At 59.0% G+C, this 17,312-nt stretch overlaps 1 protein-coding gene across 4 annotated transcripts in view; it reads left to right on the top strand.

Annotated features, from left to right (window-relative positions):
* ACOT7 (acyl-CoA thioesterase 7) overlaps window positions 1–15,615 on the top strand; it is a 94,092-nt gene extending 78,477 nt beyond the window's left edge. For all 4 annotated transcript variants that reach the window (XM_033115238.1, XM_033115235.1, XM_033115236.1 and 1 more), the window contains exon 9: window positions 15,225–15,615. In XM_033115238.1, the coding sequence (XP_032971129.1) occupies window positions 15,225–15,323 (99 nt within the window). In that variant the 3' untranslated portion in view covers window positions 15,324–15,615. The remainder of the gene's footprint in view (window positions 1–15,224) is intronic.
* The last annotated feature ends 1,697 nt before the right edge of the window (window positions 15,616–17,312 follow it).

The raw sequence follows: 17,312 nt of genomic DNA, 5'->3' as shown, positions 1-17,312 counted from the left end.
GACTCCTGATGTGTACGAAGCCTGACTCCTGTGCTGCAGGGCTGGGCGTCTGGGCCTCGTGGCCTTTCCCTGCCTGGGGCACCTGGGGGGCTCTGCCCTGGCTGTTCACAGACGGTGAGCAGAGCTGGGGGTCTCTGGCCCAGGCTTGGAGCCTAGGGGTCACAGCACCCGGCAGGGCTCACCAGGCCATGGTCTGGGGCTCCACAACGGAGGTCTCAGGTGGGTGCCGGGGATGTGGAGTCTAGGACGGCTGGGGCTGTGGCATCGCCAGCATTTTCTTAACCTGGTAAACAAAAGGTTGGGTTCACTGAGCATTTAATGGTTTCCCTCCCTCTTGCTCTCCCCGGCCCCCATGTCAGCTGCTGACACCCGCGATCCCCCAGTACTCCAGGCCACAGTCCCAGGAGACTTCCTGGGCTCCCACCCGCCTCATGCCCACCCTGCCCAGTCCTGGTGGCAGACAACTCACACACTACTTGCGTCACTGCCCCTCTCCATGGCACCTGGGACCAGCTTCCTCCCTGGCCCCTCCCTCCTTCATGCCCTCACAGACACACACTCCCTTCATCACAGCACCAGGTGATCTCTTTTCCAACTGCTTACATCTTGTCACTTCCCTACTGAAAGCTTCCAGGTCCTCATGCATTTACATAAAACCCAGGTTCCTGCTGGGCCTTGGGGCTTCGTGTGCCCTGCCACCCACCCAGCCTCTTCCGTCCCACCTTCAGGCCCGAAGCCTCATCCCCCAGGTCTGGGCCCGATCTCACCTCAAGGGGCCCCTTAACCCCTCATCCAGAGTGCCCCCCGGTCACCCTCTCGTCTCATACCTGCCCACCTGACTCCGGGTAGCCAGTCGTTAGCCAGTTGTTCGTCTCCCCCCCGGACTGAGCTGCCCACGGCCTGGAATGTGTTCACCCTTCATTGTCACTAAGGCTTGGAATAGTCTTGACGTTTAGTGGGTGTTCTCTGAAAAGTGCGGGCACCCTACTGTGTGCAAGGCCAAACGGGGAGGAGGCAGCAGTGTGGGTGCTTGGAGGGGCAGGGGGAGTGTGCCGGGTGTAAAATGGCCCCCCGGAGTGGCAGGAGCCCCCAGGAAGGGCAAGGTGGCATTGTTGACAGGTCCCAGAGCTGGGATCTCAACTTGTTGTGTTGAGCACCCATGAGGGAGCCAGAGGTGGCTGAGAGTTCAAGGCAGGGACCAGGGAAGATGGTGGGTGGTGATGATGCTTGGCGGGGAGACACTCTGTAATTGTGTGCTGAAGGGAGAGAAGGAAGGAGGGAGGGAGGGAGCGAGCGAGCGTCCAGATGTCCCTTGAGGCTGATGATGGTTTTAGAATAAGCTGCGCAAAGTCCTTACCAATGCCAGCCAGGGGGGTGCCCCGCCCAGAGCGTGTCCAGCACCCGCCGGCTGAGACCTCGGCCTGCTTCTCTCAGCCAACTTGACCTCATCCCTGGGGTTGGGGCTCCCCTGCTTGTTACCCCGTCACACAGGCGAGCACCCCCCCAGACCAGCAAGGCTGAGGCCCCGTGGAGGGTCACAGAGATAGTCGTGAGGGCCTGGGTTCGGATCCAGCTCACGACTTTCTGTTGCTGGGTGTGGAGAAAGCCTCTGTTCAGGCTGCTCCTGGTTTCTCCTCCAAGCAGACTGTCTGTCACGGGAGCAAATGGGAACCCTGGGCTGCAGTCAGAGTAGCTGAGGGAGCGGGGGGCACAGCGGCCTGGGCAGGGTGGGTCTTCGGCACCTGGCACTTCTGTGGAAGCGGCCGCGCCGGCGACTGGGGCCCTGCCAGTCTGCGCCCTGCTTCCAGAAGCGCCCCGCAGGGCTCCCTGCCGGCCCCGCTGCGTCTGCCCCCCACGCAGATCCTGTGCCTCCTGGAGAAAAGCTTGTACTGAAAACCTCTGTGACAAATAAACATATGCATTTAAGATCTCATTCATCACACATGCAGTAACGAGGCCTCCACGTGCTTCTTCCTGTGGCTGAGGACGACCACCAGGCTAGCCGGCCCGGCGGCCCAAGCATGTTGTTTCTCGGTGACAGCTGAGGGCCTTCCGAGGCGCCTTCTGGGGGCTGCTCGCCCATTCCCGCTCCTTCTCCAGGGGCCTCAGGCCCTGCGGGGCTGGGTGGGCTGTCAGTCCTGGCCGAGGCCACCGTGGCAGCAAGGCTCCTATCGTGCTGGAGGAGCCTCAGCCGTCACACACGGGACCCCTTGATCTCGGGCCTCTCCGCCCCCCAGCCCTCTCAGTCCTCCCAGCCCCAGCAGGGTGGCCCGATCCAAGAACACATTCCGTCTTTATCTCGCTGGCCTCTCCCTGCTTTTGGCACAACTCAGTGGGCCTCAGTGAAGCCTGTGCTCCCTTGACATGGGACTGCAGGGGCCAGATGGCCACCCCACGGCCCCCTAAATACGAGGCTCCGACAGGTCGCGACCTGCGCCCTTCCCCGCCCGGTCCCTCATCCCTTCACCCCCACATCGACGTCAGCAGCGCTGCCTCTCTCCAGAGGGTCTCCACGGGCGGCTCACGTACCATTATCCTCAACTCAGCTCTTTGTCTCCCCGACCAAGATAAAAATCCCTCCTCCTCCTCGTGTGTTCCCTCCCTCGGGGAGCCGGGGAGCCCGGCTGGCTCCTCTCTCCTGCTGAGCCCCACACCCACTGGCTCCCTGCTCTGCCCTGGGCTGCACCCTCTTGTCCATTCCTGCTGCCCTCGGTCCAGCGCTACACTGCAGACATCGAGTCTGTTAAAAGAATCAGGTTCACTCTCTCTGCCACCAAAACTGCTCAGTGCCTCCTCAGTGTCCGTGGCATGGGGTCCAGCCAAGCTGGCCTCCTCTGTTCCTCAATTCCAAACTCATTCCCGCCTCAGGGCCTTTGCACATCCTCCTCTACTGCCTGGACACCTTCCCTCAGATTGTCACGGAGCTAGCTCTTTCCACTGTGTCGCAGACCTTTTCTCCTCCTTGGAGGGCTGTCCCTCGCCACTGTAGGTGAAGCCTTCCCTCACCACCACCCGGCGACTCTTTCCTGTCACCACACGCTCTGCAGACACTTGGCACCGTCTGAGATCAGCTAGTGCGCGTGCATCGGTTTAGTGTCCAGCTCTGGCCCTGGGGTGTGCTGTAAAATGCCCGGCACAGATCAGGGCTCAGGAGATGTCTGGGAGCGGTCACAGGCTTGCTCGCCTCTCCAGCCACACCTCTCTACCTGGACAGTCAGAGTGGCAACCATGGGTCGCTCTCTGCCCTCACTGTGGTGGACGCTGCACGCGCTGGCCCATATGTGGGAACGGGCCTCCCACTGCCTGAGTTCTGGTCACATGACCTCAGGCAGGTGCTTCCCGTGTGCCTCAGTTTCCTCATCTGTACAGTTGTGTCAGCCATGCTACGCACCACAAAGGGTGAGTGAGAGCATTCTACGAGCTGGTTTATATCAGCAGCTCGGTAACTGTCTTTCCTAGCACCTTCCTCACTAGAGCTTACGCCCTACCCGAGGAAGAGAGGCAGTGAACAAGTAGGGAAAATCGAGGATGTTACGTGATGGCAAGGGGAGAAAGCAAGAGGTGGGGGTTGGCATTTTCTGGGGGAGCAGTTGCAGCTTAAATAGGTTCCTTTTAAGGAGGGCCTCAGTGAGAAGGCTGTATTCCATTCGGGGCCATTTCTCAGGACCATCCGGGTGAAAGGAACCACAGACGTGGAGGGCTGGAGAGAAGGGGGCAGTCACTCACCTGAGGCCGCCCAGCTGATCCAGGGCAGGCCGGGCACCAGGACCCAGCCTCTGTCCGTCAGCTGCGGGACAGCGGGGCCTGCAGGACTCCCCAGAGGGGCATAAGACTAGATAGGTAGCCAGGGAGTTGGGACACCTTCTTTTTGGAAAGGCTCTTACTGAGTAAATGCAAGTGGACAGCGTCTGCAGTACCAGCCAAGTCGTAAGGCACGCCCGCTGCCCAGGAGCCCAGCTGCCTGGGCCTTTATTAAAGGCACTGACTGGCCCTGCTGCCCTCACACATACCCCAGAACTCAGCCAGCTAGGAAGACCTGTGCCACAGCCAGGAGGTGTCAGCAGTCTGTGGGCTCTGGGAGGAAGACCTCAGCGCCCCCGGCGTCTGGTCTCCCATGGAGAATGGCCTGCAGTCAAGGAGCCCTTTGTGGGAGAACCCATGACCTTCACAGAGCCTGGAAGCAGTCCTGGGGCCTGGCCATCTGTGTACCCTTTCCAGAAACCTGCGACCTGGGGCGGGATTCGAGTGTAGGAGGAGCTGCTCGGGCACAGTGGGTGGGGACCACAGGGGGGTGTAGGGATGACCCCTGATTGAGTGAGCGGATGCCTCAGGTTTGAGGGGACAGTGGTTGTGTCCACACCTTCCTGCTGGCTGGTGTCTGTGCTGGGCGTTGTTTCTCACCAATTAAAGACGCTCTTTGATTCTTCACTGAGGTGGCCTGGGGCTCACGGTGTTGATAAAAATAGCCTCTGGCAGGGAGGATGGGTCCATTCCCCAGAGTGGGGCTTTCAGCTCCAGCCTGGCCTCCGTGGCCCTGACCTGGGGACCAGTGATAGGAGTGTCATCTGTCTCAGAGCACACGCGTGCTCCACGCAGCCTGCGTGCATGTGCCAGCAGTGGAGACTCAGCCCTCCGCCCCTCCCTGCCTCCCCCTTTTGTCAGTGATTCTTCAACCTTCCGTCTATTTTTAGCTCCCATCCCCAGGGCTGGCTGACATGGCAGACAGCAGCGTTGCTGTTGGAGTATTTCTTGATGAATGTTTCATGTTGCAGGGGGGTGGCCTGTACACCGCGCCCTGGCTGCTGCCAACACTTTCTAGGCTAATTATTAGAAGAGGCCATCGTGGAGCCTGGGGCCAGGCCCCGCCGGCCACCCTACCTCCCTCCAAAGGCCTCCCTGTGGCCATGACCTCTGATCTCAGGGGCGGGGAACAAGCCCCGGAGGTGGCCAGTGCAGAGGGACACAGGGAAACCACCGCGATGGCTCCCTGGGGACCTGGCATCTCCAATGGGTGACTTTTTTTTTTTTTCCCTCCCAACTCGGGTGAGCAAAGTGTTTTCTCTCTCCAGAAACGTGAGAACCAAGTTATGTCTGTTGAAACCTAGCTAGTGCCATTCTGGACATAACACCTGCCTCCCCATTCTCCAGTTCAGACGTGGCTGCTGCAGCCTCTGAGCCTTCGGGTCCCAGGGAGACACATGGGCACAAAGGTGCCCGCTTTGTGTGTACACAGGGTGGGGTAGGGGACACGGGAAGAGCCCGGAAGCTTCTGTAGGGGCGGGTTGTGAAAGCGCTTTAACCTAGCAGCTTCATGGATGGTTTGCAAAGTGAACGTTGTACCCAAGGAGCTGAGGCCTGACTGCACAGCCACGGCATGTGGGGGCAGCGGGGCAGTCCTTTTCGAAGCAGGTTTGCTTTGCTCGCAGAAACCCCAACCTGCAGCATGAGCCTGCCCGACCGGTGCTCAGACTTCGCCTCGCAGACAGTGGGGCAGGGGCCTCAGCCCAGAGGCTCAGTCGTCAGACGCTGAAATAACAAGCATGTGTTTTCTGGATTAAAATGGGAGGCAGTGGGGAAATCGGGGGTGCAGCCATCCTTCTCGCCCTCCTGTTAGGCCAAGGCTCACTCGTAGTCAGTGGGTCCCACGAGTGCAGTAACAATGTGCACTTTCGTACTTTGTCAGCTGTGAAGTCCTGCCATTGGAGCGTGGCATCCAGGGCTGGGGCAGCTTCAAGGGCTGGTCATTGCCGTGGTTACTGAGTACCCACTCACAAGGCCTGGGTTTCTGCCGAGGCCAGCACTCCATGGCCATTCTCTGTCTCCTGGGGCGGGGTGGATGTCCCAGGTGCCATAATGGTGACAGTCCGGTCACAGAGAGCTGGAGTGTTCAGAGCACCGACCGCGTCTCCTGGGCTGTTGTATCTGGCATCGGGAGTCAGGGACTGGTCCCGTGCTGCAGACAGGTGACTGTCATGTGGGGACGAGGAGTGACCTGCCCAAAATCAAGCGGCCACCTCTGGTCCAAAGAACCTACTGCAGGACCCTGAGTCCCTGGCCTGGCTGGCCCCTTCCTGTCGCTGGGCCTCAGTTTCCCCACTGGCACCATCATGGGCTGGGGGCTGCTTCCGTGGTCCTCCTTGGCGCTGTCTCAGTGACGCTCTAACTGGAAGGCTCCTCACTCCTCTGCACTGAAGAGGAAGGACGGGGGCAAGGCTTTCAGCAGTGGTCAGCTCCCCACTCCCCAGGGCCGGAGCTTGACCCCAGGCACATGGTGTGGAGTGGCCTGGGGTCCTCCCAAGAGACCCATTCCTCCAGATAAACCATCAGCAGCTGAGGCAGCCACCACCTCTCCTGACAACAGCCAGGCCCGTTCTACACACTCAACATGGCAAGAGGAACCCACGTCCCGCCCCCAGGATAGAGGACAGCAGGTCCCCACCGTGACTTGTCGTGGCCCAGGAGCCCAGGTGGCTCCACGGCTTGGGTGTACATGCCTGTGTCCTGGACATTTGGTGTGGTAGAGTGGTTTTTTAATTGCTCTCTAGTTTAAATTCAGATGTACTGGAATATGGCAGGATTGACGTGTCTGTTCCTGGCCGTGCCCCCGCCCCCACTCTTGCTGCCAGTCCACGGGGGTGAGTCAGGGACTGGAGGAGTCAGGAAGCTTCTTGACCAGTGTTCTGCTCTCTGCCTTGGTTTCGGATGCTAATCTGGGAGTCTGCCTTGTGATGTTAAAATGCCAGGATCCTAAAGCAGTTCCTGTCACCTGAATGGTTGGTGCTGGGAACTTCCAGGGGCCCGTGAGTCCCACCTCCCCTGGAACCAGGGTGTGGGTACCATGGGGCATAGATGAGAACATGCAGCCCCCAAGAGCCCGGATCTCACCTCCGCTCTGCTGGGAGCCCAGACTGCCTTGGACCATCTTAACTCATCCAGTCTGCAGATGTCTTTTGAAGACCCACTGTGCCCCTGACAGCTCCACACGAGCCTCTGCTGGACAACCAGTGCTTTGAAAGCCACCCAGTTAGAGTTCAACAGCCAGCTCTGCAGAGAGGGCTCTTTGCACCAATGACACCTATTCCCATTAAAACAGTGGTAGGTTCTATGCATGGAATATCGGCTTCCTGTGGCTTCCGTGCTGTGTCTTCAAATCCATGCAACCTCTTGCCATGTTGATTTCTCCAGCACGTGAAAACCGGGAGGCCGGCTCTCGGGGACAGTGTTAGATCTGACTCTGAGTGGTGCCAAGAAGGCAGCTGCAGGAGGGGAGCCTGGACATGACCTGCAGAGGGTACAGCAGAAAGAGGGGGTCCCAGTTAGAGTCGGGGCAGCCATATTCCATTTGGCCACCGTGGAAGGTGGATTGGGAGAGAGGCCTGTGAGGGTCGTTGGGTGCAGAGAGGCTTTCTCAGCAGAGCAGACTCCTGCCTGCTGTGTCCTGAGGTGGCACACAGGGCCACCCCTGAGCATGTAAGCACCAGCTGCTTCTCGGTGGCACGGTGCCATCTGTGGGAGGTGGGAACGGGTGAGGCCTAAATGTGTGTCCGCAAACACCACACCAGTTTGGAGTTAAGGCTTTCTTGCTCTGATCTTCATTTGTTTGATCATTTGTTCAGTCAGCAAATGACCCCCTGGTCCCCACTGTGTCCCAGGCATGGTGCTGGCCTCAGACAGAGGGCAGGAAAGACTGACTCGACATAGAGGGAGTGCACACAGGGCCAGAGGCTTGCAGTTAGCGTGCGTGGCCTGGCCCGGGCCCAGCCCATGGAAAGGCCTCCGTCAATGGCACTTTATTACTGTTGCTGCCTGGTGCAGGGGCGAGTGCTGTAAGTGGCGTGCAGGGCCTGCTGAGGGGCCCGCCGGACGGGACCAAGTCCTGGTTCCCCTCATCCACCGGAGACCGTCACCCCTGGCTGCCTTTCCCTGGGCAGACTGCAAGCTCTGCAGCCTCCTGTGGGCCCTTAACGCAGGGCGATGTCACGGCCGCACACGAGGGCAGTGATTTGGGGGCTGAGCTCGTGCTGCAGGTGGGGGGAGCCCCTGTGTCTATGACTCCATGGCAGTCAGGTTATTGGAGACAACCAGCTGCGTCCCGTGGAGGCACATGAGAGGGGCTCATGAGTCCAGGCCTGCAGCCGCTGAGAGCAGGCAGGATGGTCAGGGCCTTGGCTGTCCCCAGGGAGAGGGCTTCCCAGGTCCCGGCTCAGCCCCACTGAGTTCAGAGTCCACGTGTGGAGCTGCACCATAGGGCCACAGCTGCTTGCGAGCCTGTGGGTCCTGGATGCCGAGCTCGTCCTTGCCTGGCCATGCTGAGTGGCTCCAGTAATGAGAGGACATCTTAATTGCCTATGTGATTGTCCCAAGATCCCTTTTGTCTCCCATTCTGAAGACAGGAGAGAGTGCGCGGCGTGGCTGCCTAATTAAGAAGGTCTGCGTCCCTCAGGCTCACAGGAAGTTGTTACATCACCACTAGAAACCTCTGCACCAGACATTCATTAATTACAAAAAGGACAAGCTATTGATTTTACCAAGGGTGGAACTTAGTCACTCACCCTTTGTGCCAAGTTCCAAATGTGTATTCTCAAAGCACAGAAAATGGAAAATGGAAAACATTTGGTGTGCACTGTCAGGCTCTGAAAGCCACAGGCTTCCCCTCCAGTGGAAGGGAGCCCAGAAGACGGCAGTTGGCAGGAAGAGCAAGAGGACAGAGAAGAGGCAGATTGGAGGCCCCGGCAGCCAGCGGGGCTCCCTGAGTAGAGTGGCAAGGGCGCTTTCGATCTGCTGTCACCCCCCAGTCCCCATGGCTGAGTATGATGCTCCAAGGGCCACCTTAAGACGACCCTCAGAGCCACCCACCCTCCTCCCCGGGCAGTGCTGTGGGTCGGACACAGCGCACTTGGTCTCAGAGGACTTTGTAACATGAGTGCCAGAGGGAGAGAGAGACCCGCGTGGGCAGGCACTGCAGAAAGCACTTGGCCATGGCACCTTGAGTCCCCATTTTACACATAGGAACTGACCCTGGGAAGGTGGGCAGCGTACCTGAGGCCACACAGCCAGGTCCCTGTGACCCAGAGTCTGTGTTCCGGAGCTACCTGCAATCCCCTTTGCTGTCACCTCCTCTTTTCTCCCTGGCATGTGCACGGGGAGCCCCCCAAGGCCCGAGCCCCCTAAGGTTGTGGACACACGCTCAGACTGCTGGGAGGCACCTCTCGGGGGTCCCCAGTCCTTCCTGCCAATAGCCTTAAGCACTTGGAAGAAAATGTGATTTCCCACAGAGGAGTTTTTTCCTCCCGCCGCCCCCAATCCTCCATTAAAAACAGCAACAGCCAACAACTTATGTATTTATTTACTTTGCCTGATGGAGGGAGACGGGCTACGAGGAGGCGGCAGCTGGGCCGTGTGCAGGGAGCCATCTGCCTCATTGTCAGCTCCACACCCAGCAGGGAAGTGGTGGCCCCTTAGTCACTTGGCCAGCAGGGCTGCCTATCAGGGCGCCGAGCGTCCCCCCGCCAGCAGGCAGGGGGTCTGCTACCAGAGAGCAGACGCCCCACTGCCCTCCTGTTTGCTTCCGTTTCCCTCGGGCGGCCGCAGGGACCTCACTGCCCTTGACCATCCTCACAGACCTGTGCACTGGCTGGACACCTTCCGGGGCAGCCAGGGGAGGGAGGCCATCAGAATCTCGGGTGGCAGCACTCGTGGGTGGATGCTCAGTGCCCCGACATCAACTGCATCCTGCTCCGAGGCCTGGTGGGGCCCCGTGGAGCCTGGAACGTTCACCACCATCCCGAGACAAGGAGAGAGATGAGCCTGACTGGCTCCTGCCTCCCAGGCCTCACCAGTGTCTTGGCCGTGCTGCCCAGGTGGCCAGCTACCTCCCCATGATCCCCAGACGGCACTGCTTCTGAGGGCACATCCTGGCACATGACTTAGCTGCAAATATTAAGCATCAGAGACTCGTCAGAATGGCCATGAGGTCCAGGGCTGGGCACCCGCGGTCCCCTCCACCCAGCAGACACGAGAATTGCCCGTGTTTGGCGCCAGCCGCGTAGACAGGAATTACTGGGCCTCTGCCCCTCCTCGGGTCCCACAATGGCTGAACCAGTGGGAGAAGCTTCCACAGCCTTTGGTGCCCGTGTGTGGGACTCCTGACGGCCTGCTGGTGCTGAGGGTGAGTGGCTACAGTCGGTTGGGGTCGTGTGGTGGAGGGCAGGGCTTCAGGCCTAACTGGAAGACGAGCTCAGGAAAGCTCTGCTAGACTGAATTGTCACAGCTGCACTTCAGGGACAGGTGGAAGGAGGGGAGGGGAGGGAGGTATCCGGCCCTAACAGCGGGCGCCTCCATAGGTGGGCACCGGGGCACCTCGCTCACCCCCGACCTGGCCTGCCACCAGACCCAGCACTGCCACCCTGGCTTCCAGACCCTGCTGTTCCCACTGGAACGCTCACAGCCTGCTCCTCACTCCCAAAGGTGATGGCCTTTGTGCCTGGGGCGGGGGTGGGGCCCCTCACTGGTCTAGCCAGTTTTCCTTTCTTAATAAGTATAGAAAGTTCGAATACGTGCAGAAATAAAGAGAAGAAAGAACTTCCATGTAGTTCCCAACGCGGGCCAGCCTTGCCCGCCTCCCCACCCAGGTTCATTGGAAGCAAATGTCGGATCACGTCGTCGCCTCCACGAATCTCAGTGTGTATCTAAGAGCTACGGGCTCTTTGTCGTTGGCTTATTCTTGCTAGTGGACTGGCCTCTGGCCAGCAGGCCCTGGGCTCCAGCCTTCCTCCTCGCAGCTGCTGCAGGACCAGCCTTCCCAGAGTCAGGCTGTTACAAATGCAGCATTTTTCTTGTGCTAGGACGTGACCAAGAGTCGGGGCTTCCTGAGCCGGGAGTTCGAAGGGAGTCAGAGGGTCACCCAGGTTGACCACCACCCCGATGGCAGATCACCTGCCAGTTAACGGGGGCCACCACCTGCTGAGACCTCCAGTTGGGGATGGCATGGGTGCGCTCCCTGCTCCTTGAATCCACATAGACCTGGGAGGGACAGACTCTTCCCCCTTTACAGATGAGGAAACTGAGGCACAGGGTGAAAGGAACTGCCCGAGGGTCTGTGCTGAGCTGTTCTTGAGACGCTGCCCTCTGCTCCTTTCCAAGGCAGCCATTCTTTGGGGTGGCTTGGTCTCCTGCTGGCCCTGGTTCTGCCGTTTGCTGTGGACAGGACCCTGGGACCCCCTGTGGACAGGACCTTCCCAGGAACTCTGTCAGCATCTGGCCCTCTGGGTCCCCTCACGCTGTTCTACTTCGCCTTTGGTCCACACTGTTGTCATTTCCCTATGTCAGCGTAATCTGCCTAGTTGTTGATGTGTTGTCAGCTAGGTCAGCTCCCTGGAGCAGGGTCCCAGTGTCTAAAACAGGGCATGTGCCTGCTGTGCCGTGTGCACGTGGGGAGGGAGGGAATGCAGGCTCGGCCTCACAGCACATGGCGGTTTTACTCAGCGAGTGTTGCCTGTGCCCTGCTGCCCTCATGCGCCAGGGTTTGAGTGGGCACTGCCACGCCGACCCTCCCTCTGACGTTCTGTGAACTGTGAAGAGCACATGCCTCGTGGTGGTCTTGGTTTGGAACGCGTTTATTGAGATATTAATAGACTTGCGTGCCGTACAGTTCTGCTGTTCACATGTGCAATCGGTGGGTTTGGGTATATTCACAAGTTGTGCACCCATCAATTTTAGAACATTTTCATCACAAAAGAAATACTGCAGTCCTCCTGCAGCCCTGGCAGCCAGTGATCTGCTCTCTGAATTTGCGTGTTCTGGACGTGTCATGTAATGTGCTCACCCAGGAGGTGGGCCTTTGTGCCGGCTGTTTTCTCTGTGTTAGCTTTTACTGGCTGGTGTTGACAACTAGGGGACAACTAGGACGGGGGTCCTCACAGCAACCCTGTGGGGTGGGTGGATATGGGCCCATTTTACTGAAGAGAAATGTAGGTGAGTCTGTGGGGCCCCACGACTGGTAAGCGGTGAAGCCAGATTCAAACCAGCCTGACCGGTCCCCCATGCTGGCCTGGAGGGGAGGCTGGGCTGGTTGGCGGCAGAACGAAGAGGCCACTCCAGGAAAGGCATGTAGTGTGGTGGTCCCAGGAAGGCCAGCCTTGCTCCGCTGGCCACTGCCCCGTCCAGGTAGCTCCCAGGGCTGTCAGGCCTCGTAGCTTTGAGATCACACTCACCAAGCTGATGGCAGGAGAATGTGGAGAGCACTTGGGAACCCCAAGATGGGGTTCCTTAGGGAAGGGAGTCCGTGACCAATCAGTTTAGGAAAGCCCGGATTAGACACAATTAAACAGATTTCTTTTACTGCGAGATTTTTCAGAATCGTGACCCAGTGGGCATTGTTTATGGTGAGAGACCAGTTAGCATGCAGGTTCCCAAACCCATCTGGCCACAAACCATCAGAAAAGCCTCATCTCCCTTTCGGAGTTGAGGAAACCTGCTGCAGGTTTGCAGAGAGTTCTGTTCACACCAGTGAACAGAGGTACACATGCTCAAGGGAAAGAAGCAAAGTGAATGGTACAGACAGATGGGTAGATAGGCGGACGGACAAATGGACAGAGTGATGGCTGCAGTGGCTGGGGCTGCTCCCTGGGTCTCTCCCGGGCCCAGCAGCCCTTCTCAGCCCCAGTGCCAGCTGCCTTCTCCCCAGGAACGTGGCCTCAGATGGTCGTCCCTGCCCGCTGTCCAGGGCAGCCCTGATGACGGTTCCCAGGCTCATGCCGTCAGCTCCACAGGGCCATTTGCCACCACTCCTGGAGCCCTCCCAGCTCCCTTGAGCCACAAGAGCATTTGGCTGGTGACCCAGGCACTTGGGGACCAAGTTCCTTGCTGGAATGCCACGTCTGCCAGTTTCCAGAAACGCCAGCGGGCTGGAGAAACAGGAAGTCCCCTCTCATTAGACAGGATCTGGCTCCAGTGGGCTCGGCAGAGGGCCCAGGTGGCTGTCCCCTCAGTGCTGCGGTCCTGCCAGCAGGCTGGGCACACACTCTTGCTTTTTGAGAAGTCCTTTTCTTTCCAAGCCTCTTGCCTTCTTTCCCTGCCCCAGGGATGGAAACTCCACCAGCTAGAGAGAGGGCCAGCCTGCTCCAGAACCCCAAGCAGAGAGGGGCTGGGCTCTCAGAGCCAGGAGGAACCTTAGCATGGGGTCCAAACCACCATCTCCCCTTCTCCTGCTCTCAGCCAGCCCCACCAGGCCCTGACACCCCAGTTTTCAGCTCCGAGACCCCACATGCACTGCCCACAGTGGGGACCCCAGAAGGGCCACTCTGCTGAGCTGTGGCCTCTGGCTGCTGTGGTTGAAGGGGAGCCACAAGTCTTGTCGGCCACGCCAAACAAGTTCCACAGGGAGGGAGAGGAGGAGGCCCTGCTGTCTTAGCCTGGTGGCCTTCACCCTGCATTATGGCCACATCGGCCGTCCTCCGTTTGGGGCAAGGATGGTTAGACAGGGTCCGGGGCCCTGCTGCTCAAAGTGGTCTGTGGGCCGGCAGCATTGTGTCACCTGCACGTTTGTTATAATTAAGTCTCAGCTCCCTACCCCGAGACCCACTGGACCAGAATCTGCATTTCCAGATTCCCAGGTTGGAACAGTCCTGTTCTAGTGCCTTCTGCCTGAATGTGCATAGAAGCCTTCAGCGGTGCCCAGCATGACGTGGCCTTATCCTCATGGGGTGCCTTCAGCACCAAGGGCTGGGCTCCGAGTCCTCCAGGCCCCAGGAAGCTTATGGGTTTTGCCCCCCCTTAGAACTGCCTGCCCAAAATTGGAACGTTTCATTTTCTCTGGGCTGTCTCAGATCAAATTGCGTAGCCTCCAATTTCATTTTTTTGTAAAAGTCAACCAGAGATGAAACCAGAGCAACAGGAGGGCCTTTTTCAGTAACGTGTCTTGATAAAGCCATTTTCCACGTGTGCTTCGAAGACTGTTCAGACGGGAACCGGGACCCCTGTAAGGAGCACCATCTCTGTCCTTTAAATCCCCGAGCGTTCCATTGGCTCCAAGCCGCAAGGTTTTGACGGTTTACACCTGGTGACATTTGGAGAACAATTTCTGAGAAGGCTGAAAGGGAGGAACATTGGGTCTAACCTGACATTCCATCCTCCGGCTCTGTTCTCTCTTTGGCCAATATCCCATTTGTCTGTAAAACACTTGGGCCTAAAAATAGCTGCTGGGGCCTGGTGTCATTGTGGATGAAGGGCGGCTGCCCCATTTCTTCAGTTTTCATACACCCTCAAAGTGTCGCAAGGAAATGTCATCCCAGAAGAATTTGCACGGCTCTTTAAACCTGAATTTCCGGCCCGGTGGGCAAGAGAGCTCTGTGGCAGGACAGGAGGGGCCTTGGGAATGACTGATTCTGCTGCGGTGACCTGCCCAGGGGCCATGCCACATGGCAGCCAGGCCACGCCACTCTTGAGAGTGAAAGGGGTCCCCGTCATACTACCCCCAGGTCAGCAGGCATGAACCAGGGCCATCCTGGGCAAAACCCCACATTTGGCTGGTCAGTCGGCTACACTCCCTCAGTATGGTGACCCAGCTACTCTAGTTGCTCAGAGGAAGGAAGCAGCAGAGAAGGGGTGACAGGACTCAAGGTGCCACTTCCTGGGCATCCGTTCTGTCCAGGGCTCCCCACCCAAAAAGCGGTCACTGTTGTTCCTGGTACAGTGAAGTGGTTTTCTCAAGGTCACATGGCCAGTACAGTGTTTGTCCCCACTGTCCTTTGGGGCAGAGGCCATGAGCAGTTGGCATTCCTGGGAGTGGAGCAAATGTGGGGTTCCCTGGCAGGGTCCCTCTTTTCCTTCCTCACTCAGCTCTGCTGGAGGCCTTCCCTCCCACATTTCACCTGAACTACATTTCCAGCTGAAGTTCATTACCAAAAAGACACCGGGCGTGGGATTCCGAGGCTGTGAAAGGTGAAGTGGGGGTAGCCACAGGGCTTGGCCAGTTCTCTGTTGGCTGCCTCCCTACAGCCCTTCAGGGGCTCCCTCCTGGTGTCCCCTCAGTGGAGCTCTGCCATGGGAGGTGCCCTGGCCCCTCCAGGCATCTCAGCTGGCAGACAGGCCTGTCCGGAAGTTGGGGCTTGAGGCTGGCGCCTGGCACCTAGGCAGTCCCAGGAGGCCAGTGGAGCTGGGGCAGGGCCCACAGTCCCCGGTCCTGCAGTGGCTCTAACCTGCCTCTTCCTGTGTGTGACCCACAGCCCGAGACTGAGGACGAGAAGAAGCGCTTTGAGGAAGGCAAAGGACGGTACCTGCAGATGAAGGCAAAACGACAGGGCCAAGCCGAGCCGCAGCCCTAGACGCCCGCCTCCTGCTGCTGGGCCTCGAGCAGCCCCAGCGTCTCATCACTTAAAAGTTACCCCCTTCGCCAAAAACCCAATTTACGTTGAGAGCTGGTGTTGTGTGCAGTATTTGTCTCGCAGTATTAACCTGTACTCTCCTGAAAACCTGTACACCAAAGCTTTATATCATTTCAGTGTGTAAGTGCTACACAGTATTGCGCCCGATCCCTGGAGCCTGGAGAGTATTCCACGTTCACTGTATGGTATATGAAGACTCCAGCGTTACTAATAAAGCTGCTGTTTGGCTGGACCTCCGTCCTACGTGGTCTTTTGTCTTGGGAGCTCCCATGGGTTGGCGCACCTGTCTTCCTTCCGGGCCCGCCCTTCCCCCCCCTGCCCTGACTGCCAGTACCTGCGGTGCCCAGAACCTCAGGCACAGCAACACCCACTCGTGTTTGCCTGATGACTTGCTCACTGGAGAGAGCGCCTCTTCCCCCTGGGGCCCTGGTTCCATGTCCCGACCCCGCGGCCCCACTCAGTGCCCCACTTGCCCTGTCTGGCTGGTGCAAAATGGCAGCGCTGAGCCTGTGTAGCCTTCCCATAGAGGGGGTACATGAGGGGAGTCGGGGAGGTGCTGAGAGAACTGAACTCAGCTGATGGAGCTACAGCCCAGCGTGTGGCCTCTTCTAACCAGATGCACCCACCCTCACCTGGGCTCTCAGCAGCAAGAGGCAGGGATTCTATGGGCAGGAGCCTCCCAGCTGGTGCCTGACATGGAAATTGCCCCAGCCATTTGGGCAGGGGGGTTGTAGGGATGGCTTGTGGGGTGGGAGTCAGAGGGGCAATGTGCGGGTGGTATCTGTGAGGCTGTGTGTGTGCGCGTTTGTGCGCGTGCACACCCTGTGTGCATACGTGTCACTGTGTCGGTGCATCTGGTCCAGCAGCCTCAGGGCAGATGCGCTGCCAAGGCCACTGCAGGGGCCAGCCCCCCGACCCTACCCACAGCTGAGCAAGACCCCTCTACCAAGCACACCTGGAACAATGTTCCCCTCTCAGGCTCATCCCCAAAGCCTGGAGGTGGACACGGGCTGCCAACAGCTGCAGCCTCAGGCGCGGCTCCCTAGGCCCAGAGGGAACGCAGCTCCAGATGTGCAGAAACACCCGCCAAGAGCTTCGGAATCTGTCTCGGGCCCCAGTCCCAGCTGACGGGGTTATTTCCTGCCTGGGAGCAGGGGGAGGGAACACGCTCACCACTGGAGGCCACAGCAACCCCACCCTGCCCCTCAGCCCTGAGGGCCTCCCTAGCTCCACCCACACCCTGCACCAACCAGAAGATGGGGGGTGCCCTGGGCTGGGAACGATGAGTCCTCCCCAAGTAGACGACCCAGCCTGGACCAGCCAAACCTATATCTGTGAAACCAGAGCCTGCCACACCGACCCCCAGCAGCGCCTGAGCCCTGGGGGACTTCCTGAGGGAGGCCGGCCCCTAGGGCACCTATATCCTTCATAAGAAGGTGGGCCCGGGCCTCAGACTCCCTATTCATTCTTGGTTTGGCCACTCATCTGTGTGGCTCTGGGCAACTTAGGTATGTACCTAAAACCCACCTCCCAGGGCAGCTGGGAGGAGCCTAAGCTAGCAAAGCACTTAGCCCGAGGTCCCCAGGGCAGCTGTTGGAGGCCCATCTCCAGTCTGCCCCCAGGGCACTAGTACAGGCTGCTAGTGGATGAGCAGGGCTGGTGGAGGCTGTTTTGGGGCCCCAGGCCTGGGGCAGGGTGCCCTCTGCCAGCTGGGTAGCAGTGTGGCCCAAGGCTCTGGATGGCTGAATTGCCCGGGGTTTGTCTTAGAAATGCCACATTTGATTACCATCCTCCCTGTGTCACCATCCCACTGCTGGTGGGCTATTTATAACCAGGGCCGCCTGGCGGGCAGCGAGCTGGCCTGTCCACAGAGGGCTCACTAGGGGCTCTGTGACTGCCCAGAAGCCACACACAGAGTGCATGGCTCCC

Source organism: Rhinolophus ferrumequinum, chromosome 9, assembly GCF_004115265.2.
Source record: "Rhinolophus ferrumequinum isolate MPI-CBG mRhiFer1 chromosome 9, mRhiFer1_v1.p, whole genome shotgun sequence".
In the NCBI taxonomy this organism is placed as follows: Eukaryota; Metazoa; Chordata; class Mammalia; order Chiroptera; family Rhinolophidae; genus Rhinolophus; species Rhinolophus ferrumequinum.
Note: the sequence above shows the minus strand (reverse complement) of the source record. Positions and strands in the feature narration are given on the sequence as shown.